This window comes from Haemaphysalis longicornis, unplaced genomic scaffold (genome assembly GCF_048455015.1).
Source record: "Haemaphysalis longicornis isolate Haplotype H1 unplaced genomic scaffold, Haemaphysalis longicornis Haplotype H1 scaffold_7, whole genome shotgun sequence".
In the NCBI taxonomy this organism is placed as follows: domain Eukaryota; kingdom Metazoa; phylum Arthropoda; class Arachnida; order Ixodida; family Ixodidae; genus Haemaphysalis; species Haemaphysalis longicornis.
The window spans coordinates 87,230,099-87,257,997 of NW_027526422.1; the positions used below are offsets into that span (position 1 = coordinate 87,230,099).

The 27,899-nt window shown below is 48.6% G+C and overlaps 1 protein-coding gene across 1 annotated transcript in view; it reads right to left on the bottom strand.

The window, feature by feature from the left end:
• L(3)80fj (lethal (3) 80Fj) overlaps positions 1-27,899 on the bottom strand; it is a 140,807-nt gene that overhangs the window by 25,228 nt on the left and 87,680 nt on the right. Inside the window, exons 34-44 of the mRNA XM_077677967.1 lie at positions 24,305-24,483; positions 20,993-21,214; positions 19,393-19,461; positions 18,598-18,736; positions 14,732-14,928; positions 9,649-9,838; positions 7,960-8,030; positions 7,151-7,366; positions 2,505-2,707; positions 1,156-1,279; positions 952-1,050 (exon numbers count right to left, since the gene is read on the bottom strand). Coding sequence (XP_077534093.1) covers positions 952-1,050; positions 1,156-1,279; positions 2,505-2,707; positions 7,151-7,366; positions 7,960-8,030; positions 9,649-9,838; positions 14,732-14,928; positions 18,598-18,736; positions 19,393-19,461; positions 20,993-21,214; positions 24,305-24,483 — 1,709 coding nt within the window. The remainder of the gene's footprint in view (positions 1-951; positions 1,051-1,155; positions 1,280-2,504; positions 2,708-7,150; positions 7,367-7,959; positions 8,031-9,648; positions 9,839-14,731; positions 14,929-18,597; positions 18,737-19,392; positions 19,462-20,992; positions 21,215-24,304; positions 24,484-27,899) is intronic.

Genomic DNA, 27,899 nt, shown 5'->3' on the forward strand with positions numbered 1-27,899 from the left:
ACATCCGCCGCATGTTTAGCACGCTCGGCAGATTCACCAGCGGTGTAATACACGGTGTCGATGCGGTCCTGATTGGCACTCGAGGAGCCGGATGACGGTTCGCCGACGCCTGAAGCACTGCAACTTGCCAGGGCCGGAGATTCCGAAAATCTTCTGTCCCAGACGCAACAGGCGATGTCGCCCCGCCGTTCTACGCGCGTTTCCGCCGCTTCCCGTACGCTTGATGCGTAGTTTTTTTTGATGCGAACATCTCCCGGTATTGTAGCACGAAAAAGAACACGTTGCACCAAATTGCAGCAGCAGAGAGAAAAAAGACACGATGAGATAAACTACCGTGGAGGCGAACGCGAGGAAAGAAAAACGAAAATACAAACGCAAAAGGAGCCGGGTTCGCCGCGGCGCCCAATCAGAGACGCGATACGAGGGGCTCGTCTCGCGCGCGCGCGCGGTCCGGCCAATCAGGGGCTCGTACGTGACCTTTCGAAAAACGGCGAGAGCGAGGGCCCTCGCCATGCTACGCCATTTTGAGATATCGCAAAATGCGCACAAAAAAACGACCTTCAAAACGCGTCCAAGATGGCTGCCGCCAGTCGTCTCCTTCGCGCATGGCGCGCGCGCGAAGTTCAAGCATTTCTTTCCCGATTTCGACAATTTGGGGTCGCCGTCATGTTTACAAAGTTGATTTTCGGACCCTTTACGATCGAATTCAGCGGTGAAACTTTTAGAGTAGGTTCTTGAAGTTACAAAGGCTTCAAAAATGTATTTTTCTCAAAACACGTTTTTTCGCGATTTTTGGCCATTCTAAGACCCGCGTCCCCCCTTAAATTAAGGTCTCCTGACGACCATCGTGAGCTGGCCTTGAGGGTGAGGTGACAACATGTCGAGCTACTCAGTGGCGATATTAGCGCCAAACAACTCCAGGCGGCGAGCTACTCCTCCTTGGAGCCTCACCTGGGGTATCAGGTAGGGCAGTACCACTCGGCTCTTGATGGCCATCACCTGACGCAGACCGTCGAGGGTGTACTCGGCCAGGGCGGCGTCTCCCTGGCCCTGCAACGTGTAAGGGGGGAAGAGGAAAGAGGGGGGCCCGTGTAAACAAAAGAGAGGTGTCCCGATCCACTGCACTTCGACGTGCAGAGGGGCGGAGAGGCTCACCAGCTGCAGCAGCAGCGGGGACAGGATGTCGTCCAGAGCCCGGGAGCCAACCGTCGAGTGCAGGTTGTCAAAGGTCTTCGCTGCGGCCACGCGCACCTCCTTCAGGGGATCGCACAGGGCTCTCCTGCAAGGCAAGAACAGGGAGAGAGCGCGGGGGGTCTTGTTTTGGTTCCCACAGTGATGGTTCCCACAAAACAACACAGCGCGCAAAAGAACAGGACGACAGAAAGAGGGACAACGCGAAGAGCCGACTCACGACGAGTACTCATTGGGAAACGCTTTTTCCTGTGATTTTTTTGTCTTTTTAGCGCATTATTGTATGCACAGCAGCATCAGCCTTTTCTTGACCTTCTGCGCATGTGCGCACTTGCGTTAATCTAGTCTTTGCGTTTCCCAATAAACAGTAGTTACTGAATCAGCGCTTGTGTTATGCTTCTTCCTACCAGCCTGTTCTTTTGCACGCTGTGTTGTTTTCCCACGATTATTTACCAACTCGCCCAACTTTTAGTGTTATCCCACGAAAAAAACAGGCGTCCTGAGTAAATGAGACAAGCGAAATTTTCATGGCCCCTAATGTCCTATATTGGAGAATTTAGCCAAGTTCCTGATAACTTTACATGTCAAAGGAGCTTCTATTTTTGCTACATTGGCTTCGACTAATCACCGATAGAGAGGCGTACCTGCCAACGTGCAGAATTTCTGAAAATGAAAAGGAAGCAGCGCGAAGTATTTTCACCTAGCAATTTACAACGGTGGTTACCGAACAATTAAGAAACCTTGACAAGGAAAGGGAGAGGTACAAATGAAACGAGCGAAATTCTCATGGCCCATAGTGTCCCTTTATTGGCGGCGTAGCTTCCGTTAGAGTAGTTGCAGCAACACAAGACAGCGGTGCACCACAAAGGCAGCGAACCAATGGAGAACATGGGTCCTGTTTGCAATAAAAAAATTGTACGGAACACAGGAGTTCTTTGGTGAACTCCTGTAGTAGACAGTGCCACCTATAATTTTTTAACCACCGGGTTTCAATTCCCGGAGCTATTTAAGGCGCTTTATAAAACTTCATACCACACAACTGAGAAAGAAGGCTATCTACGACATTAAATAAAAATACACTGAAGCAGACAAAACTCGTGAAACCAACCAGTGAGCAGTGCCTGTTAGCGGTGTCGCTCACCATAAAAGTTTCTTCATCAAAAATCTTATCGCAAAATGGACCCCCGAACCAGCCCCGGCAATTGCCATTTCTGCTGTGCCCTGCCCCTCCTGCTTGCTTTAGTGACGGCCAGGTGCCCCTTTCGCACACTCTGGCCGGCCAGACTTCGAATCGCGAGACATCCACGACTTGCCTGACGGTGGGCACGAGGCTGTCGAGGAAGGTGAGCACCATGTCACGCGAGGTGGAGGCCAGGATCTCACTCAGGCCCACGCACACGCCCTGCCGCTGGTCTGACAGCTCAGAGTCCAGCCCTTGCTCCAGGATCGGCACGATCTCCGGCAGCACCCGCTCGCCCAGCTTTCGCACCAGGTCGCCCAGGGTACGCGCCGCCACCTGTAAACAGGGAGGGAGAGAGGGAGTTTGATGATTTGATTGTAGGGTTTAACGCGCCGACGCAACGCAGGCGATGAGGCGCGCCGTAGTGGAGGGCTCCGGATTAATTTTGACCACCTGGGGATCTTTAACGTGCGCCGAAATCTCGTACACACGGGCGTTTTTGTTTTTCGCCTCCATCAGAAAAGCGGCCGCCGCGGCCGGGAATCGAACCCGCGACCTCGTGCTCAGCAGCGCAGGAGAGAGGGAGTGGTCGCAGAACGTCGGCCGCCTGGTCGCCTCGTCCACAGGGCCAGAGCTCAGATTGCGGAGGCAAACTTGCACATGCGTTTTTTCACGCCTGCGTCCGCAATCGCACGCAGGCGGCGGCGGTGGCTTCTGCCTTGGCCAGAAACCAACTCGTGGCGCGCAGCAGTGGGAGGAGCCTAACGACTTTCGCCAATAGGGATGCGCGCACCCTATAACAGGAGCTTCGAAGCGCTCAAGGATGGTGGCTGGCCCCACCAGGGACGATTAGGCTTACCACCATGAGTGATATTTGATGGGCGCTTTCCTGAGTGGCCTGGATGCTGTTTTGCAGTGCAAATTCTGCCCACATTACCAGCTTCTTGCCCGCATGAGCAACTTCATTTGCCCCCCGTGTAGCGTTTCAGCGAGCGGTTGGAAGCGGTCACTGGAGCTATCCGCATCGAGCGGGTGATCTCCATAGCTGCATCAGCGTGCCTGTGGCTCATGAGGCACGTTTTTGCGTGTAGAAAACGCTCCATGCGGTTCACGCTGATGTCCGTGTTGACGATTAAGCTCCAACCGAAACAGAAACGGTGCACCAGCCGTGTATGTGCACCACAATTTTGCTTGTAGGAACCGCTTCACACGGTTAACACTTCATTTTAACCGTGAATTTCAATGTGGCGAAATTTCAACATAATTACAAATTACAGGAGAGGAAGGCGACGCAACCGCGCGCGCCGTGTGCATGGGGTTCTTCTCGGGCTCACCGCGGATAGTCCGCGGATTCCCCGAAGCCATAGGGATACGTGGGAAAATCGAACGTCGAACTGCTTCTCGGGGAGCCCGCGGTGAGTCCAACACTGTTAATCGAAGGGCCCCATTGTCTGCATGCCGTGCGCAGCGAGAGGAGGGTGGGGGCTTCGCGGGCGCAGCGTCCGCATGGCGCGCCAGCCAGCCTCGCGCGCGTGGCGGGAGTTTTGAACTGCTAATACAGTTGCCGCGTCACGCACTGTCTCAAATCCGCGTTGCGCACTGTTGTAAAATTAGCTCAAAATTTGATTTCTCAACGAAATTTGTTCGTTATATCCCGTAACGGGGAAATTTTACCTCGTTAAAACGAGGTTTTAAATACATTGGTTTCTATGGGGACTTTCAAGGGGAATTACGATTTGCTCGTTATATCCATTATTTCGTTATAGCCCGTCTCGTTATAACGAGGTTTAACTGTAATTAGAAATCTTTCTTGATTGTTCTTGAGAACACTGGAAAAAAAACTAATCAATAAAAAATACAAGCAAAACATGAATAGATACTAGAAGTTGTGTAGAAGGTTGTATGGGAAGCAGTTTTTTTGTTTTACAATCACATACAAGTTTCTATCAATTCTTACTTTTAGGTTCGAAGTACTGCTGCTAACCAATTAAAAATAATGCTAATTAAACAATTACTGAAACACAAAATGCAAAATCTGCTTCCCATACCACATGGTTTAAACATTCAGCTTCCTGCTGAAAGAAAAATTATCATTCTAGCTGCACTACGTGCTGAGGTATGCCTCTCGAGAAGTTCCTATACGTCAAAAATATGCATTTTGAGAAAATGGCAAAAAACGTAGCGGTGCTATGTTTAATGCAAACAGTAGAAGGTGGAGTACTTTTTTTGCACGAAACAACTAGTAGGCCCCCGCAGCATAGTCATCTTGACTGCTGGCACCACCCAGGTGCCTCTTCTTGAGGGTCCGCTGCACATTTTCTGCGGATGTCCGCCTGCGGGAAGAGTCCTTGGTTCGCCGGCGGTCCTTTTCGGCCATGCGTGTGCTGCTTAGTGCGCCAACGGTCATGTTGAGCTCCTGCAGTATCTTTGATGATGCCAACTGGCTTCCGGCATTGAATCGCATCACAGCCTCTGCGACCGCAGCTTCCACACTGTGAAGCGATGCGTGGCGCTCCTTGGGAGCCAGCGACCATATCACTGAGTGAAGACTCTCATTGCTGTTTTGCGTCTTGCCGCGCTGGCACCGCTCAAGCAGCTTGTGGTCCGCCAGCCGTTCATACACAGGAAGCAAGGCCTCGCAGGCGTGGGGGGGCAGGTTGTAGCGGTGCTTGGGGGCTGGCTCCCCTTTGGCCTTGGCAGCGTTATGGCGGCACCACGAGTCAGGACCAGTGGGGCAGAGGCTGTGGTTCGACACTGCATCATTGGATGTCACGTGATAGTACGTGGCCATCACAGCCTTGTGCATGGCTGGCACGTCCCCTTTGTGGGACTTGATAGCCCAGCCATAGTAGGACGTCAGCTTGTTGATCAGGTCGCCAGTCAGCCGCCCCCTACCCATGAGGCTCTCTGAGCCAGCTGGCCTCTGCTTTGGGAGGTTGCGCAGTTGAGTGCCCATTCTCTTCTGCACGTGGTTCACGCACTCCTCTTTGAGGATCTTAATGAAACCATAAACATCTGCATCCCTCAAAGCGAGGTAGGTGCGGCAGTCACCATCCGAAACCACTGTGGTGTACCTGAGCTTATGACGCTCCCACGACCTCTGAAAGAGAATGAGGGCAGCCTCCACTTCCATTTCCCCAGCTTTTTTGGTGGTGTTTCTCTGGCAGAGGTGCTTCGCCTTCCACTCTTCGTAGGCAGGGTCACTCTCTTTGGGCGCCCGCTCGCAGCCGGCGCAAAAATTGGAGAGCACGACATAATCGAGCACGAGCCCCGTGAATAACTCGATGACCGTGCCGACTCCGATGTGCGACGAGTGTCCCCTCGTCATCCAGGAGCCGTCGTACGACACGGCGATGTTGCCCGGGTTTGCAAGGTCGAGCTCAGCGTACAGTTGCCGAACTGATCGTGCGCAATCTGCAGTCACCTTCCGCGATGCGCGAACAGCTGCGGGCGTCAGTTTAGTCTTCACGTAGCTCTGCCACGTTTTGTTGTGCAGGCCGCGTGAATAAATGTTATCGACGAAAACACGTCGTTGAACGCCGTTTGCTGCTTTCCAGTCGACTGCATGGCGCGCGCGCCCAAAACATTGATGGCAAACGGCTTCACCTTGCTCTCGCCGTCAACGCGCGGCGAGCTCCATGCCGTCGACACGTCGCCGCAGTTCGCGCACTTGAGCACTAGCTTTACGGCGAGGCCGTACTCCCTGTCCTCCTTGCCGATTTCCACATCACTGGAGCACAACTTGCATTTCACTGCGCGCATCAGTTCGTTCAGCTGGGTCAAACTGACGATCACGAACCTTGTTTCGTCCAGCGGCGTGGCTGCGGCGTTGTCAGGGTCGCCCAACAGGCTGCACTTCCGTTGTGTAGCTCCAGTTGAAGAAAGCTCGTGCAGCTTGTTTTCCGCGTTTTGACGCACCTCTGCCACTTGTAACGGGTGCAACATTGCTGTATCGAGACGGATGCGGCTGCTGCCGGAGGCGTTATGAGCGGTCGGCGGAGGCGCTAGGCCTACGTTGACAAGCGCGTCGTCGCCAACCACGGAAGGTCGGTCGCTATCTCCTTCATCGCTCCTCGCTGGTGTGGAGCGGCCTCTGAGATTCTCGGGGTTGGATTTCTTTCTCTTTTTGCCATACGGGTTCTTCGTGCGGGATTTTCTTCCGGCCTTCCACATCGCAAACGTCGTAGTCAGAGCCCGAGCAATATGGCGCCTGATTGTGCCGACAACGGAGCAGACGACAGACGCCGCCTTCGGCCAATCGCATCGCGCTGTCTAGTCACGTGCGCTCGCCGGCGAATAGGAATGCGCATTTTTGCTTTTTTTGGCGCGTGTTTCCCACTCTACGACTGAGCGGGCAGGAACCGCAGTGGCGGGAAATTGAAGACCGAAGTTCGCTCTTTCAAACGAGACCGAGATCGCTGCGATACCGCCCGTTGCGCAGCAGTGAGAAATTATAGAAAAATAGTTATTTTGGCGTCGGAATCTCGAAGAATCGGCCTTGTAGGGCTTTTATAAGTTGCTGTTACTGCTCAAGTACCGACTTTTCGGAGGAAAAACTTCGCAAACTGGGAGAAAAAGACCTGAACATTTCAAAAATGATGGTTATGAAAAGTGCATTTTTTGGCACTTTTTCGGTCCCAAAGACCCGTGTGCACCCTTAATTAGAGAGGCCTTTGCCCTGCAGTGGGCGTAGATAGGCTGGTGATGGTGGTGATGATGAAAAAGAAGGTGTGCCGAAAAGGGCGAGCGAGAGGAGAGGAGCCCCCCTTATTAACTGACCTGTTGCTTGTCGTAGCTGCTGCTGGCCAGGAAGCCGAGCAGGAGGGAGAAGAGGGTGGGCAGGATCTCGCGCAGGGTGCGGGGCGTGTTGGTCACCACCACTTTCCAGACGTGCAGCGAGGCCTGGCGCACCATCAGCGACGTGTCCAGCCGGCCCATGTACAGCCCCGCCAGCACCCGGTTGCGCCGCTCCTCCCCCAGGGCGATCAGGATCGCCTGCGTGCGTGCGTTCGCTCGTTCCTTCCTTCGTTCACACGAAAAGGCTTTCCTGTACTAGCGGGCAGGTCACACTTCTCACATACCCGGTGGCACTCAAAAACTTCCCATCACTACACAAGTGTGCTTACGTTTGTCTCCTGTCAGGGACGTTGATGTAGTTTGCAAGGCTGTTGTTTAGACAATAGTCACTGCGTTAAAGCAATGCTGGAAGCAACCTGATGTTGATGCAATTCCTACGATAAGGTGGTCCCAATGTCAGAGCATTCTGTCCATCAAGTTGCTCAATAAGAAGCCTCTGCGATATCTTCATCTATGCTGCATGCCATGCAAATGATATCTTTTTCTTCTTCTTCTTCTTTTTTTTTTTTACTGAAGATTTCTTTTACCTACATTTGGTTTTTACTTCTCACACCTCCTGCATATACTGTCACGCTTTTTATCAATAAACTTCACTTGCAAGTTTGTGTGGGTTAGTCTCTGCTTCCTCTGCTCCTGCCAAAGTTTGCAGCTTTCCCCATGTTAGTGTCATGCTTATATCGCCCAATTGTCCCAAACCCTGGGTGAAGGAAAAAAGTAAACCAAGCCCTCACCTTATGAGACTGTTCTGTGCCAAAGTTGTCATCTTCGTGGGCAGTTTCGGTGGACATCTTCCCCGTAACACCTGGCGAGGGGAAGAAATCGCAAACACCAGTCTACTTGTGTTGAAGACACCCTGTACGCAGGGTGCAGTAAAATCTCTATGATACAAATCTCGCGGGACCGTGAGAAATATTCGTATCATCCGAAATTCGTATGAATCAAAACAGACCAAAAAACTGAGCACTCAAAAAGTTTTCGTTTATTTCGTGTGAAGAAATCCGTGACGTTTTCTGCTTTTTTTTTAAACCTCCATGTCGTCGAGCGGTCCTTTCTGGAATTTCATTTCCTCACTGGCGGTGCCCAAGCTCACTCACTACAGGAGCATTTTTGCACGCAATTATTGCGCGTTGGCGTTCCGCGCGCGACATTTTCACACCCGCGTCGGCGATTCCGCGCCCGCCGTTGCCTGTGCTCGGTCAGAAAATGACACACTATGCGCGTGGCAGAGGGAGGAGCCTGACAACTTACGCCAATGGGATGGCGTGCGCCTCATGGCGCTCGAGACAGCCGGCTGGCTCTGCCGGAGATGGTTAGGCTTAGCACCCCGGCAGATATTTGTTTTGTAGCACCATATTTGTTTTGTAGCAGATGAAGTTGGTCGGCAAAAGCACCAATTTCGCCCACATTATTAGCTCATTTACCGCACAAAAAACTTCGTGTGTGCTTTCAGCGGAATTTTAAAAAGCAGTTAGAAGCGGTCGCTCGAGCACCCCGCACCACTTCGCGACTGAAGCCGCCACCATGTTGCCACAGCCGGCCACGCCCCATGCAGCGTGCGGGGGGTTTCGCGACCAACGCGCCTGTGGAGTGCGCGGTGCATTTTTGCGAGCAGAAAACAACAGCCCGGCCGTTTCTGGAGAAAGAACAACAAAGAGGGGAGAGCCCCTATGTCGCCGTAGCTTGCTCGCTCGGCAGTCGGGCGCTCGCCGGCTCGCTTGTATCATCCGCTGGGCCGCGCAGGTCCGTTCGTAAGAGCCGACATTTTTCCCATTGCAAACAATGAAATTTCGCCGGGACTTATTAGAAATTCGCATCTTCCCGAAATCCGCATCACCCAGAATCGTATCATCAAGATTCTACTGTATTTCAACAGCACCATCTCCTGGGAAGGGCTACAAGTTGGTCGGCAAAAAAGCTCTTCCCGCAAATCGAAACTTTACTCCAAACAGGGGAGCTGCTACAGCGCTTGCTGACTGTAAAGCGCTTTTCTTTTTTCGCTTTTCAGAGAAGATGTGACAAAAGCGATTCGAACTTCAAGGGAGCTCTTGGGCGGAACAAGCTGCGAATCGATTCCAAGTACCTTAGCCGTACGCATAAGTTGAGACTCACACGCTGAATTTAGAAACAGTTTCCTCAGAATATTCACAGCCAGATCCTTGGCAAAAGGGATTGGTTACTACTACCAAAACCAATATCATTTCCAAAGGCAAGAGCCTGAGTTAGTGTACATCTTTCTCGTTGTTGTACAGGGGTGGAGGAGCTATGAGTGGTCCCTGTCCCGCGATCAAGGAAGAAGAGACCATGCTCACTGCGGTGCTTGATGCAAATCTAACAGCACTGAGAATGAGGACCCTTCCAGGGGTCTCTGAACAGTGCACCCATCGATGAATGAGAAGGAGGGGGAGATCTTGCACACCCACCGGAGATCTTGTACAGCAGGTCGCCCAGCAGCTGGACGGAGCTGTACCGGATTCGCCAGTTGTCGTCAAAGAGGCCCCTCTCCAGTTGGGGCAGCAGCAGGGTCATGGCCGTCTCCGCATACATGTTCACCATGCGCTGGCCTGCCCGCAGCGCCGTCTCCCGCACGTACTCATTCTCGTCCGCCAGGGCCTGCAGGTAGGGGGCAGCACCACAGAGTTTTGCACTAATAGTAAGTGCCTTCGTTGGCACCGCCAAAGCTCGTTTCTCTCTCCCAGCTTGGTGGCTTCAGACTTAATCTCACCCACTTCGGCTCGCGCATAACGAGACAACTGGGTAGTACTTTGCAGGGCACAGACTTTCGTACTAACACATACCAGAGAAAAATCTGTCACCACAATCAAACACCAACCTGGGAGCCAGCATAGCACCAAGCAGCTTTCCTTTCCTACTTGGCTTGGCTAGCTACACAGCTTCTTCTCGCTCTTTGAACCAATAACATTGTTTTTCTTGTTTGTCTCGTATGAAGCTTCTAAGTAATTCCTAACAAATACATCTTTTGGAGCTCCACATTTTTGTTAATAAAGCAAATTTGAATAATCTTTAACAATAATATTGTGTTTTTGTGCAGCCACAGGAAACTTTTGAGCTTGTTGGTGAGACACGCCGAAGACATGTGGAACATTCCTACCAGGCACGTGACGGCACGCCTGATGAAATACGGCTCGCCTAGGCCCTAGTGCCAGATAACCCTCTAGTATACATTAGTGTAAAACTTTGTGCCACACACCCAGCACACCCAAGAGCACTCTGGAGTCACTAGGCAAGTCTCCACGCAGCCGTCTTAGTCTGCTGGATGGGCTCCTCTAACAAACTAACACATCTCCTCAAGCATAAGCAACAACACCTCCTCTAAAGGGCACCTACAACATGCGTGTATTATTGCCATAAGTCACATTGCCATATGGATGAGGCTGTCAGGGTGGCAGTGGGCAAGAAGGGCCTCACTGAAGCAGCATCGCATCTTGTTGTTTAGAGGATAAGCCCATCATGGTTCTTGCACAATGTCTGGCCATGAGTGCAGCTACGGCAAAGCTCTAAGCAGCAGACGTAATGCATCTGTCATTTGGCCATGCAATATGACACCGCCCACAATCTCCAACTCTCACATCGTCACACGAGGTCAGTTTGTTGGTGTCTCAGTTTCCCGCACTACGTTTGGGCACTCTTTAAAATTTGAGGGTGCAATCCTACAGAGAGTAAAAAACGTAATACTCTGAGAGACCAGCAAAGTCAACCGGCCAGCAAGAGAAAGCAAGGCTTTCCTGGAAAATTAGAGCGTCAGGAACGAACAAATTATGATGATGCTTTGAAGGAATTACGAAAATAGCATACATACATCCCCATTTTATTTGAACAAAAAAAAAAAAAAAAAAAAAAGCTTTTGATAACTCGTCCAGCTCCACCCAGCACCTGAAAGCTTATGTTCTCAGTCAGAAAATGTAAATAATATTAAAAAAATTTCCATTTTTTCCACTAAAAAATGTCAGCAGTGACATCAGTAAATACAGAAAAGAATAATATACAGAAAATAGAGTAACTAAGTGCATTGTCCTCATGCTAGTATTCAACTGGTGCATTTAAACAGTACCAGAGATGTCACTGCAATCGCAAAACCCAATTTCTTGGTCGTATAGCTTTTGTTGGTGGCCAGCAATTGCCTGAATTAGTCACCCTGACATTACGCAAGGGCAGTGAAACTGCTTGGTTGTTTAGAGTTGGCAGTAAAATTGGCACGATTTGCATCCCGAGTGATTGATTGTAGGGTTTAACGCGGCGACGCAACGCAGGCGATGAGGCGCGCCGTAGTGGAGCGCTCCGGATTAATTTTGACCACCTGGGGATTTTTAACGTGCGCCGAAATCTCGTACACACGGGCGTTTTTGCTTTTCGCCACCATCAGAAAAGCGGCCGCGGCGGCCGGGAATCGAACCCGTGACCTCGTGCTCAGCAGCGCAACGCCTTAGCCACTGAGCCACCGTGGCGGGTCGATTTGCATCCTGCCACAACAATCCTTTCAATAGCCAAACTTGTACGCCTTATCTATATCATACGGTGAAATCCCGTTACAAGGGACACTTGAAAATGGTTTGGTTGGTTTTTCTATGTTCCCCATGTTAGCAAAATCACATACAAGAGACATGCTCCGTTACTAAGGGCAACTGTTTTAGCTCCTTAGAGTAAATTATTCTCTATTTGGAAGAGACATGATGCAAGAGGGGCCTTATATGGAAGACCTAGTGGAAAACTGGGTTGAGGATGAAGCTTGGCCTGAATCCAAGGGACCGCAGCAGTTCCAGAACCTTCTGAGAAGCTTGCGTCAGTGTAAGTGGACCTCGAGTGCTCCATCAAGATTACGGATCATGTGATCCTTGTGCAAGTAAACAATGCCCTAGAGGATGAACTAGAGGAGGAGGAGGAGGAAGACGGCAAGGATAAAAAGGCCCACACTGCTGGCAGTTGAGGCTGACAAACATCCCAGAGCAGTTCAACGGTATTTTGAGCAGCAGGAAGGTTTGCAAAGAGAAGTGCTTTACCTCCAGAAGTTGGGAAGGAAGCTAATACAGTCTGCAGTCACTAAAACTGCTTTGAATGACTTTTTAGGCCATGCTGAGCGATTTTCTACTGATACGTTTACCGTATTTATTCGAATCTAAGCCGATAGTTTTTTCGAAATACTGATATATCAAACTCCAGGGTCGGCTTGGATTCGAGGATTTTGAAATACGCGCCAATTTTCAAGTGAAGTGGCGCGCAGCTAGCGCCACCCAGAAAAGGAAGTACAGTGGAATCTCGGTCATACGAATCTCAAGGGGCGGCAAAAATATTCGTATCACCCGAAAATTCGTATCATCAGAAAACGAGAAAAAATGGAAATGTACTGCGCATGCGACAGGCAGCGGCAATATGGCGTCGGCTCTTGCCGCGAAGAGGTGCAGGTAGCTTCAGCAACCGCTTCTAACCTTTTGTTAAAACGGAGCTCAATGTGTAAATTAAATTGCTCATGCGGGAAAGGAGCTGACAGTATGGGAGAAGCCATCTACGCCAAATATCCACCGTGGAGGTGGCCCAGCCAGCTGCTGCTAGCGCTCCGAAATTGCCGCAATCACAATGAGGCGCGCGTCTCCCTATTGGCGCAAGTCGTGAGGCTCCTCCCAATGCAGTTAGCGGTAACCGAGGCAGAGGCTGGCGCCTGCAGGCGCCTGGGTGCCGGGCTGAATCGTCAGCGCGGGCGTCAAAAGAACGCGCGGTCATCGCCGACGCGACGCGCGCACACGAACTCAAGCCTGAACCGCATGCCATTCGGGCGCGTCGGCGTTTGCGCGCGCGTTCTTTTGACGCCCGCGCTGACGATTTCGCCCCCATGTCAGATTTTACCTCGCTCGTAAAATGACGCGCGACGCGCGCGGCAGTGGGAGGAGCCTGCCGACTTGCGCCAACGGGGAGGCACGCTCTTCATGGCGGCAGTTTGAAAGCGCTCCGGACAGCCCGCTGGCTCCGCCGGAGATGTTTAGGCTTACCACGGTGGCGGATATTTGATAGGCACTTTCCCTAGCCGCGCGGACGATGCTTTACAGTGTCGTTTTCGGGCTCATCAGCTCCCTTACTTCATAAGCAACTTCTTTTGTTCTTTAAAGAGCGGTCAGAAGCGGTCGGTCGAGCCACCCGCCCTACTTCGCGGCCGTTGACGCCGCCATGTTGCCGCGACTTACCGCGCCGCGCGCCGCTTGCGGGTGGTATTCGCGGTGGCGTCAGCGCGCCTGTGGCTTGCGCGGCGCGTTTTCGTGAGCAGAAAACGCTCCATGCAGTTCACGCTTAATGATTTTGTGCCTGCGTGCGACCAAGGCCACACGGCCGCACAAACACTCCCGCCTCCCGTCCACGCCGCAGTCATCTGCTCGCGGCTCGCGTGTTCGTATCACCCGCACCGGGTGATAAATGCGAACGGATCATCCGAATTTTTTTACATTGCGTACAATGCATTTTGGCCGGGGAATTTAGAAAATTCGTATCACAACGAAATTCGTATCAACCGAATTCGTATCACCGAGATTCCACTGTATTGTAGCCATTACTAGACGAGCCAGTAGCCACTTAAGGGCCATAGGCCGCCATTTTGAATTGTGCGGACAGTGGCCTGCGTAAATCCTCCCTGTTCTGTGCCTGCGTGCGGTGTGGCGTTTGGTTTTGACAGCGCAAAAAGAATCGGTGCCGTTATAGTGCCGCTTTTAAAAGAAAAGTTGTTTTAGCTGCGGAGTTGTCGTCGAACGTTCAAGCCGGGCGGGACTTCGGCGTAGATGAAAAAAATGTCCGTCGTTGGAGGACGCAACGGGAGAGGATATTTGCGTGCGCCGCAACGAGGTTGGCAATCACCGGACCACGAGAATGCCGTCACCATGAAATGGAGATGGCATTGGCTGACTTCGTTCAGACGCAGCGAGCAGCTGCCCTTCCAGTAACGACGGAAGTGCTCCAGGCAAAAGCAAGGCAGCTTTTAAGGGAAGGAGGCTTATCGCGGGCACACTTCAAAGCCAGTCGGGGCTGGCTACAGAAATTCATGAAGCACTTCGGCTTTAGCCTCCGTCGTCGAACCTCAATCGCCCAGAAGTTGCCCGGTGATTTTGAAGAGAAACTGATTGAGTTCCAGCACCGCATCTTCATGTTCAATAAACGTGTTTTCTTTTTGTGAACGCTGACCTCGCCTTTTCGGCCTACATTCGAGGCAAGTTTTTTTTTTTTTTCGCGCCTTCGGACTTTCGGGGGTCGGCTTAGAATCGGGGCCGGCCTAGATTCGAATAAATACGGTAAGTGCAATTTGATGCTCCTTTGCACTGAAGTGACGTAGTTTGACTCCTCGGTGCATTTAGAATTTTTGGTTACGAGAGACCTCGGTTACAAAAGACAATTCCCCCGGGATGCCTCGAGTGTCCCTGGTAACGATGCTTTACTGCTCCTTTCAGACTGTGGTTAAGAGATCTCCCTGGACACGCAAGCGATCCCCGTCACAGGAGAGCAGCCACCCACCTTGAGAATGGGGTTGATGATCTGCGAGATGTAGGGGGTGAACTCCTTCTGGAAGACGCTGGGCAGGTAGATGAACATCATGACGTAGCCGTCTTTGACATGGGGTGCAATGTCCGTTCGCTCAGCCGTCGCAATGATCTCGGGCATCAGAGTCTGCAGCTTCTCCACACCCAGGCCGCCCAGCACCTCGCTCAGGCCTGCAGTGCACAAGGAGCAAAAGGACAAAACTGGAATGAGCAGAGGACGAACGAGGAGGTTTGTGCAATGAATTTTGAAGTGGATGTGAAGACAAAATACGACTTCGTACGATTTTAAAGAACTAGCTTTTCGCGACTCACTCAGCTTCGTTCTAGCCATGAAAGGTGTTTTTTCAAGCAAAAAAAAATGCATGAAGGGGGGACACGGCTCTTAAAACGATTTCTTTTAATTGTTAAGTAAACTCTGCGAAACTTGTCAGCCTTGCTGCTTCTTTTCCCCCGATTTCAAATATGGCATTATTTTTTTAGCAAATCAGTTAGTTCCCCAGATAATTACAGACAATTAGTCATTTTTGGAGGAACAATAGACAAAACAGTGTTGGCCATAACACTGTAATATTTACATTTTCCAATACTATGAACCCTGGTGAGTGCAATCAGACAATCGTTTTCTTTTTTTTTTTTTTTGGTGCACTGCTTGGAACTAATTTTACAGCTCATTAAACTTTGGTGTTTGAAATGGGCATTTAAAATGGTTCGTTGCCACTGGTGCCACCAAGGTTAAATGATTTGTAAAATTAGTTCCAAGCGGTGCATCAAAAACCGCATCTCTTATTCCACTCACCAGGGTTCATACTATTGGAAAATATAAATATTACAGTTCATGACTAACACAGTGTTTTGTCTATTGTTCCTCCAAAAATGACTAATTATGTCTAATTACCTTGGTAACTAATTGACACACTAAAAAAAATGGTGGCATATTTGAAGTCAGTGAAGGAAAAGCAGCAAGACTGACAAGTTTCACAGAGTTTGCCTAGAAATTAAAGGAAGCTGTTTTAAGACCAGAGGCCCCACTACCATCGTCCAGTCATTTCTTGCTGGTCGCTTAGGTCAGAAGCCGCCAATCACACAAACAAGATTCTGTGACGTCATAGAGAAATCGCCGGAATGTGGCTGCGGAGCTTGCCACTGCTTCACCTGTTTCCAATAATATCTCGATTTTTTTCTTAATTTGCGACAAAATCAGTACTATTGTTATCAGGTCTTTTAAATGAACCAAGCTGATATTTTGGCAGTTTGAAGAGGTCATCAGCCCCTGTCTTCGGCTCAAAAGTAATGGGGCGAATGTGTTTGCGCCTGCATTGCCTGGGAACTGCTGGAGCAAACAAGTTCCCTCAATGCAGAAGAAACTTGGGAAATCTTCCCCACACAAAACTGGGACGGGCGAGATTGAGGTACCACGCCCTAGCTCAATAAGAAGTCGCGGCACGCATTTCAGGCTGCTCCTAAATGTGTACATCGTTTCAGTACCCTACACAGACTAGTGTCCATAGGCAGAGATAGGCAGAGTTCTTCAATGTACAGTAGACTCTCGATAAACGGAACTTCAAGGAACCGAAAAAATTAGTTCCGTTTAACAGGAGTTCCGTTTACTGAGGGAGATGTGTGAAAGTGCAAATTTATGTACACATACACTCAATACCATTTCATGGAACTCTAAGCACTAGAAGGTGAATGTAGCTAATGGTTTTTCAGAAAGCAAGAAAACTACAAAAGGTTTAGGCGCAGCATTCACAAAGTTGATTTGGCAACAAAAAGTCGCTGTGCACTACAAAAAGGCATCAATTATTTTTGTTTGAGTCCTTGCAACTACATCTTCACGGAGGCTAGAGGCCTCAACTTCGCGAGTGCTTACGAGCCACCGAATTTAGAAGACGGAAACCCGGTAATAGCATTACGATGGCATGAACGAGGCGGCAGGAGCTGAGCCCTGTAACCTCGGCGTCTTGAATCGAGACCGAACAACTGGAACAAGAACTGCGATGTTGCATGCATTGCACTAACACGACTGACCACTAACGAGACCAGGCTTACGAGGCCAACGAGACTTAAAAAAAAAAAAGAAAAAAAGTGGAGAAAGAAAAAAGCGAAACAGCCGGAACCGTAAAAAGCTGATTCTCATGCCAATGTGTTCCACAAGAAGTTCTATTTCTGCTTCCGTTTACACGGTGATGCGGAAATTTTAGTTTTGATTACCAAGAGTTTTTTTACATTATCTGAATACAAAACCAACCAACTTACAGGCTACTGTTCCGTTTAAGCGGTGATTCCGTTTAAGCGATTTCCGTTTATCGAGATTCTCCTGTATACCAGTTGCGAAACTCCGCTCCAGAGTCGGGGCGGCGCGGGCCTCCCTGCTTTGATGAAGCTAAAGGGCCAGTGTGCTGGTGTAGCACTTGGGGGACAGGAAGAGCACCTTGCTAATTGTTTGCCCTTACTAACCCTTTTGCTATCAGTAACGTACCGGTACGTTTTTGCATTTCCCCTCCACAGTGTCACTGACATACCGGTACGTTCTAGATTGTGCATTAAAAAATCCGTGCCATAGCGCACAGCTGGCACGCCTGGACTGTTCGCGCCATCTGTCAAATCTTCCTAGTAGCTCATATTTTCCACCCGCAAGCTCTCTTAAGACAGTATATTGAAGAGTGCGGAGTGACTGCACCCACCCTTTGTTACTGGCGGGCATGGTCACTCTGCATGCTGTACTCTGCGGAATGAGTGACCATGCGGCACGCGTGTGATCCCGTACGAGTGCAAGGGTTGTTGTCCCATCCACAACAAGTTTCGAGTTTTTTTTTTTTTTTCCTCCCTGTTCCCGCATCTGCTACGGCGCGGCGTGCCAGGTTAGCCCAGCGCGCTGTTCCCTCTCCAACAGACTGAAACATAACTCAACCACGGCTTTCGCTCGCTCATTTCTGTGTGTTGTGTGGGTTGCTGAAAGTGCTCCCTTCATGCGTGCGCCGGCTTTCGGATGGCTGACAGTGCGGGGCCTTTGACTGCGGACAAGAGCCGAAGGCCCCACACCGAATCCGATTCCAATTCGAATATGAGCCGAGCTCAGATTAGCGTCCTGAGAGTTTCTCATCCGAGGAAGGGGTGCGAGTTCCACAGCATCAGATTCTGATGTTGAAACGGTGGGGTCGTCGTCCCAGAAGCACGCACGGCAAACTGGAAATATCCGGAGAAAGGCAATTTCTCACCCACGCTCTTTCCTTTCGAAGCATTACGTTCGGGATAATATCATAGCCAAATAAATCACTATGCTGCGTCTATGATATTCCAGAAACCAAGCCGACACTGGGGTTGCGTCATGGCCAGAAACACCTGACAGCGAAAGGGTTAACACAACTTAATAAAACAAAGCTTGCTTGTCAAATTACGATACATTTAATTAGGTACTGCTCACTTAAGTTTTCACAGTTTTTCCTTTTATGACTTACGGCAGCAGCCGCAAGCACTCGAGTACCATTCCAACTTTCTGCCACCGACAGATGGCAGGCTAGTCAACGTGCCCTGTAATTGTCCCTGTTCGCTGCCAGCGAAGGGGACCAACCACAGACCAGCTTTCGATACACCGGGCCTACAGGGACTTTCACAAGCGGTGCATATTGATTAGTGCGGAAAGTTGGGCAAGTTGGTACCGGGATAACTGGGACACGTTTTCTAGCGCAAAAAAGACGGGGGAACTTAGAGAAGAATACGAACGGGACAAATGCTAGACATCAACTGAAAGTACAAAACACTAAACCATGAAAACACCGGGCCCCCCAAGAAACGACGGGGCATATTGAAGTGACTCTGCCCATCAGGAGCTGCGGTCACCTTGTGCGGCTCCCGAGCGGTCGACCGGTGAAGACTCGGAGGTGAGTGTCTGCATGAGCCAGGGGATGAGGTCCTCAAAGCACGTCTCGCCCATGCCCTTGATCATGGCGCCGAGGGCACGCGACGACACACTTCGAACCTGCAAGGCGTGTGAGCACCGGCACTTGTCTTGTGTCCTGCTGCACCGATTCTCTTACTGCATTCACCAGGTTTCATAGTATTGGAAAATATAAATATCACAGTTCTCTGACTAACACTGTTTTGTCTATTGTTCCTCCAAAAATGGCTAATTATCTCTAATTATCAAGGGAACTAATTGGGAAAGTGAAAAAATGATGGCATATTCGAAACCAGAGGGAAAAAAGCAGCAAGACTGGCAAGTTCCATAGAGCTTACTTAGAAATTAAAAAGAATAGTTTTAACAGCCATGTGCCCCCGGTCTGCACAAGAAGACCCTGGTCTGCATGAGAAAAAAAAAAAAAAGACGATCCCGGTCTGCACGAGAAAGAGGCTCTAAGAAAAGGCAGCAAGGTTACAACTGGCTTTGCTACACAAAGCAAAATGTTAGCACCACAGAACCTGCAGCCTTTGCCTTGCACCACCATTTCCAAAAATGGAACTTTTTGAAGAGCATTAAGCACTAAGGGGTTCTAAAGAAAACCACTCCTTTGCTTCCATTCCATTTCTGTATTTCACTGACCGGTTGAAAACAGCACATAAAAACTGCATTAAAACAGAAAGACAGAGAGCCAACCCATGAGAGCAGTATGAGATTCGGAGAGTCCCGGCCCTTACCTCTGGTACAGGATCCAAAAGTGACTGTTTCAGGCCCGGTATAATAGCCGGGAGGTAAGGGGCCAAGTCCTGAAAGCAGAAGGATCACACGTTCCGGGGCTCAGTCAGGAAAGCTTCAGGCCAAGAGGACTCGTCAAATCATGCAGACCATAATGTTCAATAGCTTGAAACAATGTTGGGCACCACCACTCCGCCAAAGGCATACAAAAATGTTGCACATTTCTTCGAGTTAGATGCCCTCCAGCTGTGTTACCAGGTTTCTACACTTTGCACTTTGCAAAGCACAGAACCTGTGGCTCTGGGAAGTCGCAAACTTGCGATACAAGTTTGCAATTTCTCTTTAGTTTTAAGAACCAATGCATGCAATTTGCAATAGCAGGCTTTTTATGCTGGCATCCGCAATAGAATGTGCCCGTAGCGCTAGTGTGATGTTGTTCCACTAACCACAAGGCGGCGCTACGCATTTCCCAAACTGTAATACTCGCCATCACTACAGGCTACAAACGGTACCAGCTAACCCTCAAATAGAGCGATGGGCAAGACACTATTAAAACAAAAAACAGAAAAAAATTTAGAACAGACACTGACTCCTTGCACTCAACCAGTAAGCGAAAACGCCCTTTCTTTCCCGCCAGCCACCAATACTTTTTGCTCAGCTCGTGAAATCAATACGAGTGCTGTTCTTGAAGCCTATGCATTTTGTAAACGTACAACCAGATCCTATCATAATGACAAACCACGCTGCCCTCTCTGGCTACCTGCTCCCAGTGGAAGCGAAACACATGCTTCCAAGGGCAACTTTGATGGAGCAGCCTTCTAGCGGACTTAGGGGGTACGCCAATGCCACAGCATGGACAGAACACCTATCCACCATAGGGGCTTCACAGATGACTCAGCTTGATTGATTGATAACCGAGGCCCGCTGTAGTGGAGAGCTCCAGGTTAATTCTGACCTCCCGGTTGTTGTTGTTTTTGAGCACGTTTATTTCACATTTTTATACCAATCTACCCAGGGAACTTCGACTTGCGCCAAAAACTCGACACCTGCGCATTTTTGCTTTTTGCTTCCACCTGAAAAACAGCCACTGTGGCCGGGACTGAACCCGCATCCTTGGGCCATGGAGTAAGAAGACAGGAAAGGAAATGAGGCCTCCGAGCGCGGCCAGATAATCTCACAAGTGCTCGGCATAGGTTAGGCTAGCGGAATCTGCCACGGCTGAAAAAACTGAAAGGCCGCCACATTCAGCATTTCACTGTGCAGCCCAGAATGAATTGTGGCCACTGTCATTTCGTCCATCAGGTGCCACAGCCACAGCCCACTCCTTCACCACCGCAGCTACGAAGCTTCGCAGCCCACCTTGGTTTTCATTGTGACCTTATCTGGCTGCTCGCCCGAGCTTGTCACAATGAGCCGTTTCCCTTCCTATATACACTCTTGCTCCATGCCTTGGGCTCAGCAGCACAATGCCTTAGCTAGCCAATGAGCCCCCCGTAGTGGGTCAGCTGACTCAGCTCCGTTCTTTGGCCAGGGTGTAATAGTTTCCAAACACTGTGGAATACCCTGAAAACCGCTGCCGCCACCCTCTCAAAATCCCCGCACCTTGTGGTCGGTGAGGGAGTACATGTTGCCGATGATCTGGGCGGCCATCTTCTTGGTCTCGGTGGAGCGGTCCTGGAAGGCCCGCTGCACCACAGGCATGATCAGGGCCAGCGAGGGGGCGTCGATGAAGTGCACGAACTTGGTGTTCAGCAGGGTCGCCAGGCAGCCCGATGTCTTCTCCGCCGGGTCCTGCAGGGCGTCCAGCAGCACGGGCACGATCGCCTGCGAGAAGAATTCAAGTGCAAGCGATCTTCAGTGAGACGCAGGCACTATTTTCAACAAGACAAGGGCCAGTGCCATTGCCAAACTACACCAGAGAGTTTCATACATACTCAGGCCAAGTAGCGATCCCAGATCCTAACCATGAGGCAGAGATAATTAGAAGGATAAGAATGGGGCGGAGTACATTCGGCAGGCATTCTCAGATAATGAATGGCAGCCTACCATTTTCCCTGAAGAAGAAACTGTCTGACAGCTGCATCTTACCGGTACTCACCTACAGGGCAGAAACTTGGAGGCTCACTAAGAGGGTTCAACTTAAATTAAGGACGACTCAACAAGCAATGGAACGGAAGATGATAGGTGTAACATTAAGGGACAAGAAGAGAGCGGAGTGGGTAAGTGAACAAACACGTGTTAAGGGCACAGGGTAAGCCCTATACTTCCCATGCATTTTTGGCCATCTTGAGGTACATTTTTCTCGGCATCTAAGAAAGGTATCTACATAACTTATATATCATTTTCTTTCAAATTTTGTGCTCTTTTAACTGTACTAGAATTATAAAAATTCTTAAAAAATTAAGTTTTTTATAATTTTTTGTTCGTTAGTACCTAAATTTTGGCATTATTTTAGTATTAAAAGTTGTGTACCAAAAAAACTCTTACGTGCATATTTTTAATTCTAGTACAGCAGGTGTGACAAGTTAAGTAGATGACAGGGGGAAAAAATCAGCTCGTCGCCTTGGAAGATATAGGAAATAATGGTACCTATGTAAGAAAAAACATTGTTTTGAGATAATTGAGTTTAAAGTAAAAAAAGAGGTGAAAAACAATACTTTTCTGCCATAAACACCACTGGAGCCATTCATTTAAAAAGCACCAGCTTCATAATCACTGTCGAAGTCATTTGTTTGGTTTTCACCCGGTCGTCTGTCCTTCCTTGACTATTTTGTGCACCATCGTACAGATCTGTTCACAAAGTATTTTGCTTGTGGTCAACCTCTTTAAGCCACTTGATGGTGGTGTTGCGCCCAGGTTTTGGTCTGAATGATTTCAAAATTCTGGCTCATGCATTGCTTCATCATTTAATGAAAGAACAGCATCCAATGTTGCAATCATTACAGTGTGAAGCCCAAAAAAGATGTTTTTTGTGCTCAGCTTCGAAGGGCAAATGTGGAAAAAACCTGCAACAGGGTCTTTGGATTTCCCTCACTGAAAAATCAGCTATGCAATGGTTGCTAAGCAATTTCCTTATACAGCTGGTTCCAGAAAAGCATTTCAATCTGAAACTGGAAGTTTTTTGATGAAAAAAAAATGACAATAAACCCTGAGAACATTCTTAAGAGGATGTGGGCACTTGCTACTTGCTTACGGGAAAACTGCTTTTTAGCGAGAAATAAGTTTTTTTAAGGAAAGTGTGAAAATGGAAAATGTGCACAAGTAATTGAACTTCCCTAATTGCGAAGAAAAACAAAAAGTCATTTTTTCAAAATTTCGCCTTACCCTGTGCCCTTAAGGACATATTAGTAGAAATTAAGAAGAAGAAATGGGTGTGGGCAGGGCATGTAATGCGAAGGCAAGATACCGTTGGTCATTAAGGGTAACAGAGTGGATCTCTAGAGAAGGGAAGCATGGCAGGTGGCGGCAGGAAGTCAGATGGGCAGATTAGATCAAGAAGTTTGCGGCGGTATATTGATCGCAGTTAGCACATGACCGGCATAATTGGAGATCTATGGGAGAGGCCTTTGCCCTGCAGGGGACGTAGATAGGATGCTGCTGCTGACGACAATAGTAAATCCTCCTTAACTCAAACGTACTTATCTCGAAATATCAGCAGCAGAGCTTTTGTTACCAGCACGAGCTCTTATATCAGTGACCTGGCCCCAAATTTTCTGCATTTTACTTTTTTACTTAACTCAAAACTCTACTTATCTCAAAATTGTTAGTGGATTTTAACTTTTAGTTATAGAGGCATTATTGTATATACTAGAGGGAAACCTGGCCCCAGTGTCTAAGCGAGCTGTGCTTCAGCGAGCATGCCCTCATGCACCCGGCACAGACGTTCCACCCCTCTTCGGCACGGCTTATTGACAGGCGGAAAGGTTGCCTGTGGCTGCAAAATGAAGCAGCAATATTATTGTAAATGATCTTTCAAAGCTGTTCATTTATTAGAAAAATGCGGCCCTAGGAAATTTATTTGTCACGAATCATTCGAAAGCTTCATACAAAAAGAACAAAAAGATGTTACCATTTTTTGTTGATTTTGGCTTTGACAACAAAAAACAGTTACGAGGCTTGCTACCAAGGCAGCGCCCACGACAGCATGCAGTTGTAGCGATGGATTTTCCCCCAGTATATATATTAGTATGAAACCCTGCGGATTACAGTAGCCAACCGATTTTTCGGACCTTGAGGGGAATGAAAAACAGTCTGAATAACAGAGCAGTCCGAAAAATTCGTGAGTTGCAAAAACGAACTTTATTTCATTTAAACAGGACTGAACAAGTCGCTAATGGTTCCTTGGCTTAAATTCCTCCTTCATGTGAGAACGTCCGCTTGCAGCTCTGCAAGTGTCCTGTTTTATTTGTAAATATTGGACAACAATGCCAAAGCGTCGGCAATGTCTTGCATTGACGGTTGCGGGCGGTCGGGAGTGTCTTCGTTGGAGTCACTGTCACTTTGCGGCAGTGCAGACACTTTGCGCACGATCTCGTCGTCCATTAGCTCCGCACACAACACTAGTGGCTGCCCACTGCAGCAAACTCTTGAAATGTCACGAAAGATCAAAGCTGGTTACTCCAGCAAGCAGGAGCCAAGCCAATCCCCATCCAATCCGAAGCTAGCCAGGTGGTTAGGATTCGAAATGGCATTGTCCTGGAGTTGCACTGTGGCTCTGTTGCAGAAAATTTTGTACGAAAAATCTAACTTATGGCTTTACTTTGACCGAAATATCCGTTGTTCATATACATAACTCCTATGGGACAACTGGTGGTTCCTTGGGAAGGTCCGGACTATCCAACAAGTCCGAATTTTTTGAGTCCGAAAAAAACGTTCGGCTACTGTAAACGCTTGTGCGAGAGAGGGGGGAGCGACCTGAATCTCGGGGTTCTTGATGACGGAGCCGATGTGCTTGAGGGCCTGGGCACCGGCCCGCTGCACCTTGACGTGGGAGTCGGATAGCACCTCGATGAGCTTGGGCACGATCGAGGGCAGGCACGAGGACAGCTGCTTGGGCGCGCAGAAGGCCATGGCCCCCAGCAGCTCCACCGACCCTGCGCAAGGGAGGAATGAAAGGGGCCACGAGGAAGATAAAGTCGTACAGGTTTGCTCCACCAAAAGGGCTGCTTTGTCCCAATAACAATGATGTCAATGTTATCGCAAACTTCAAATAAACGACGAAGTCATCAAGGAAAACATTTGAACAAGTGGCGACTCCCCAGCGACTCTCTGTGACCTGCAATTTCTCTAGGACCTGCACTCGACAGCTGCTGACCTAGGCCACCGCCAAGAAGCATGACTGGGCAACTGTGCAGTGGAGCGTTGCGTTTGATCTTATCACCTGAATGCTAATGTGTGGTTAACATGCTGATAACTATGTTTTTCTGTGCTGGCCTGTATTACGTCAATCCTGTACTACAGCGAAAAATTTAAACCTTTCCTAATATTTCTTGCGTTTCTGAATAAAAAATGCGTTTCATGGATCGAATGGAACTGAGTGAGTTGCCAAAGGATAGCTACCTTAAACTGAGCAAGGTTGGATTTTGCCTTCAAGGTGCCCTTTATTAAAAGTAAGGTTGGAACAATGCACCAAGCATGCCTCTTTATGCCTTACACTGCGGAGGTGGTGCAAAAGAAAGCCAAGAAGATAAGCATGAAGCAAGAATAGATCGATTAGGAAACCTCAAAGGCATGCTTTCATGGAACCACACTATGAGCCCCATTTTGTAACCCTCTGAGACTTGCGGGTCCCTGTCTCAGCACTAACGATGCACTAACTATACCTTTTACACCTACACTGCTAATGTAGATGCACACGCAATAACCTTACATGACGGTTTTGCCAACATTTTGTTGTTTAAATGAACAAAAAAGACGGAGAGCACAACTGGTGCAAGTGCAGTATTTCAACTGTGCGTGGCTGCAGACTAGCTTGGTCAGTGCAGCAGTGTCAACGCCTTCTTGTCTAGAAAGCTCTATGAGGGTGCCATAGTACGTGGCTCAAAAGGTTTGCCATTTTACCTTATGACCTGTATATAAAAATGGAGACATCGGAGGTTCATAGGGAAAATGGTCGACAGTTGCAGGTCATTTTATGAAAAAGCCAGGGACTATGGCAGTGTGCAGCACGGCATTCTAATCTAGAAGGTGTTGACTGGGCCCACTTGAGGGCGGAGTTGGCTCGATTCGAAGGGTATGATAAAAGGCGCTCCCAAAAGCACCCTCCCCTTGCTTCCTAGCTGCACATAACTGGTGCACAGTGTGCAAGTCTTCTGCCGCTACCTAAGCAAGCTGGAGAAGTTATTGTGGCAATGTTACGCACTCAAACTGCGATACACCAACTTGTTCAAGCTCGTTGCAAAGGATGTTCACCACAAGTATAAGGTTGCCATTCTTTTTCACCATACAAGTTTCTTTTCAGCTTCGTTTTCCCCGAGAACTTGTTCCAATGGACCTACTTCCAGTACCCGTCCTCCTAGCGGCCACCACGACAACTAAAAATGGGCAGTCAGGCATGCCCCACAAAAGTCTCGCTGTCAGAAAACTCGTGCACAAAATATTCCCATCGTTCAGTCAACTCAAGCACCAGAGTCCATCCATGCTTTTCTTACTGAAAGGCTCTGCCTGTGCCTTTCTCATGAATGCCACAGAAGCAGGTGCATATTCCCGACACTAGTAGGCAGTGAGCTAAGTGTTTTTCTTTTTTTTTTTAACCGAAGCCCCTTAGGGGCTGGGGCTGTTGGCGCCCTTTGTCGTCGTCGTCGTAATCACCGTTCGCCTCATGCAGTCCTATTACTAAAACACCGGGACACTCGTTTACGCCTCGCGCTGGAACACTTCATGCTTCAAAAACAAGAGACTTTTACAGTAAAGCTGTATACCCCTACTCCCAAACGGTTTCATCTCCAATGGCGAAATCGGCACGGCACCGTGATTACACTTATACACTGCATGCTTCCCCCCTCCCTAGATTTCACGTTAGTGGAGATGGCCCGGGATTCTTTTTGTTTGCTTATCTCTGTTACTCTCCATGCGATTTCAGCGTGGTCAGGTTCAAATGTCTTTGTCCCTTTTGCTTCGAAACCAAGACCACTCAAATGTTCCCAAATATTTGCACACCCCCACAAGGAATGAGACCTGTACAGTGAACACAAAAGCTATGTGCTCAACTTTGGTCCCAGTGCAGCCCATAATGCCCGGCCCCCTTTCCTCACCCCCAGAAACTAGGGGTGTGCGAATATCAATTTTTAAATTTCGAAGCGAATTCGAATAATAAAAACAAAGTTTGAATCAAATCGAATATTTTTTGAATATTTTTCGAATACGAATACTTATTGTTTTTTGTAAAATTAAAGTTTTCACCATCTAGAGACACAAAAACTGCAACTTTATTGGGCAACAAATCACACAAAGTAAAATTAGGAATTACACAATACCATTGCACTCAACAGGTTAAGGTCTGCACTCACTTAAATGTTAACATAGAGAAAGGTTAAGGGGGGACGAGGGTCTTAAAACTAACTTTTTTATTTATGGGTAGAAACTTATGAAAATTTGCGCACGGATGTGCTTTTCTCTGTAGATTTCAAATATGCAATTATATTTGAGCTGGTGCTGTTAGTTCAAAAGTTATGATACAAAGTCTAAGGCACAATTAGGTAATTTCTTACGCAGCTTTAATGAACTTTCGCATTGCATTTTGTCGCTTTTAATTACATGAATGGATAGCCAGAGAGTTCCCATACCCGATGACATTCTTCGTTTTTCTCTAAAGTCACGGCATCCTAAAAAAATATGTCAAGTACAAAAAATGGCAGTATTGGATATTTTGGCTCATCAATATAACTGCAAGTCATTATTTATGCGTAGCCTAAACAGAAAAACTAAGAATGTCATCGGCTGCCTCAGGCTGTACTGAAAAAAAATGGTACCAAGATTGACCTTATGAAGCAAAAAGAAGTTTCCAAAAAGCTGCGTAAGGCTGAGGGAAGTGACCAAAAATATGAAACTGAGAAAACTGCATTTGAAGTTTGGCCATGTGTTATGAGATGAACCGTCAGTAGTGTAGCTTCAAAATTTCCCAGTAACAAAGACATGTTCTTCCCATTTTCAAATCTGTCTTTGGATTCCCAAAATGCCAACTAGAACTGGAGATACAAAAGGCCAAGTAACGGACCCCATCAGGAATTTAGCAAAATTTATCGACTTCGAATCTGTTGGCATTTTGTTAGCGTTGTGAAATCTGGTGGCGTCTTGCTGGCGTCGTGAAAACTGCAACAGTCCTTCGTGAAGTGCCATCATCTATTACAGTGCACTGTGGTACCCAGAATATTGTGCACGGCAAAAGTGTGAGGGTGAAACTTGCTTTAGGTGCCCCCCCTTTTTTTGTTCTTTGGTGAGGCTATTTCATTCGCGGTTTTTATGCTGGAAGTTTGAGAGGATACAGTGGTGGGACACTGCGCAGTGTGTT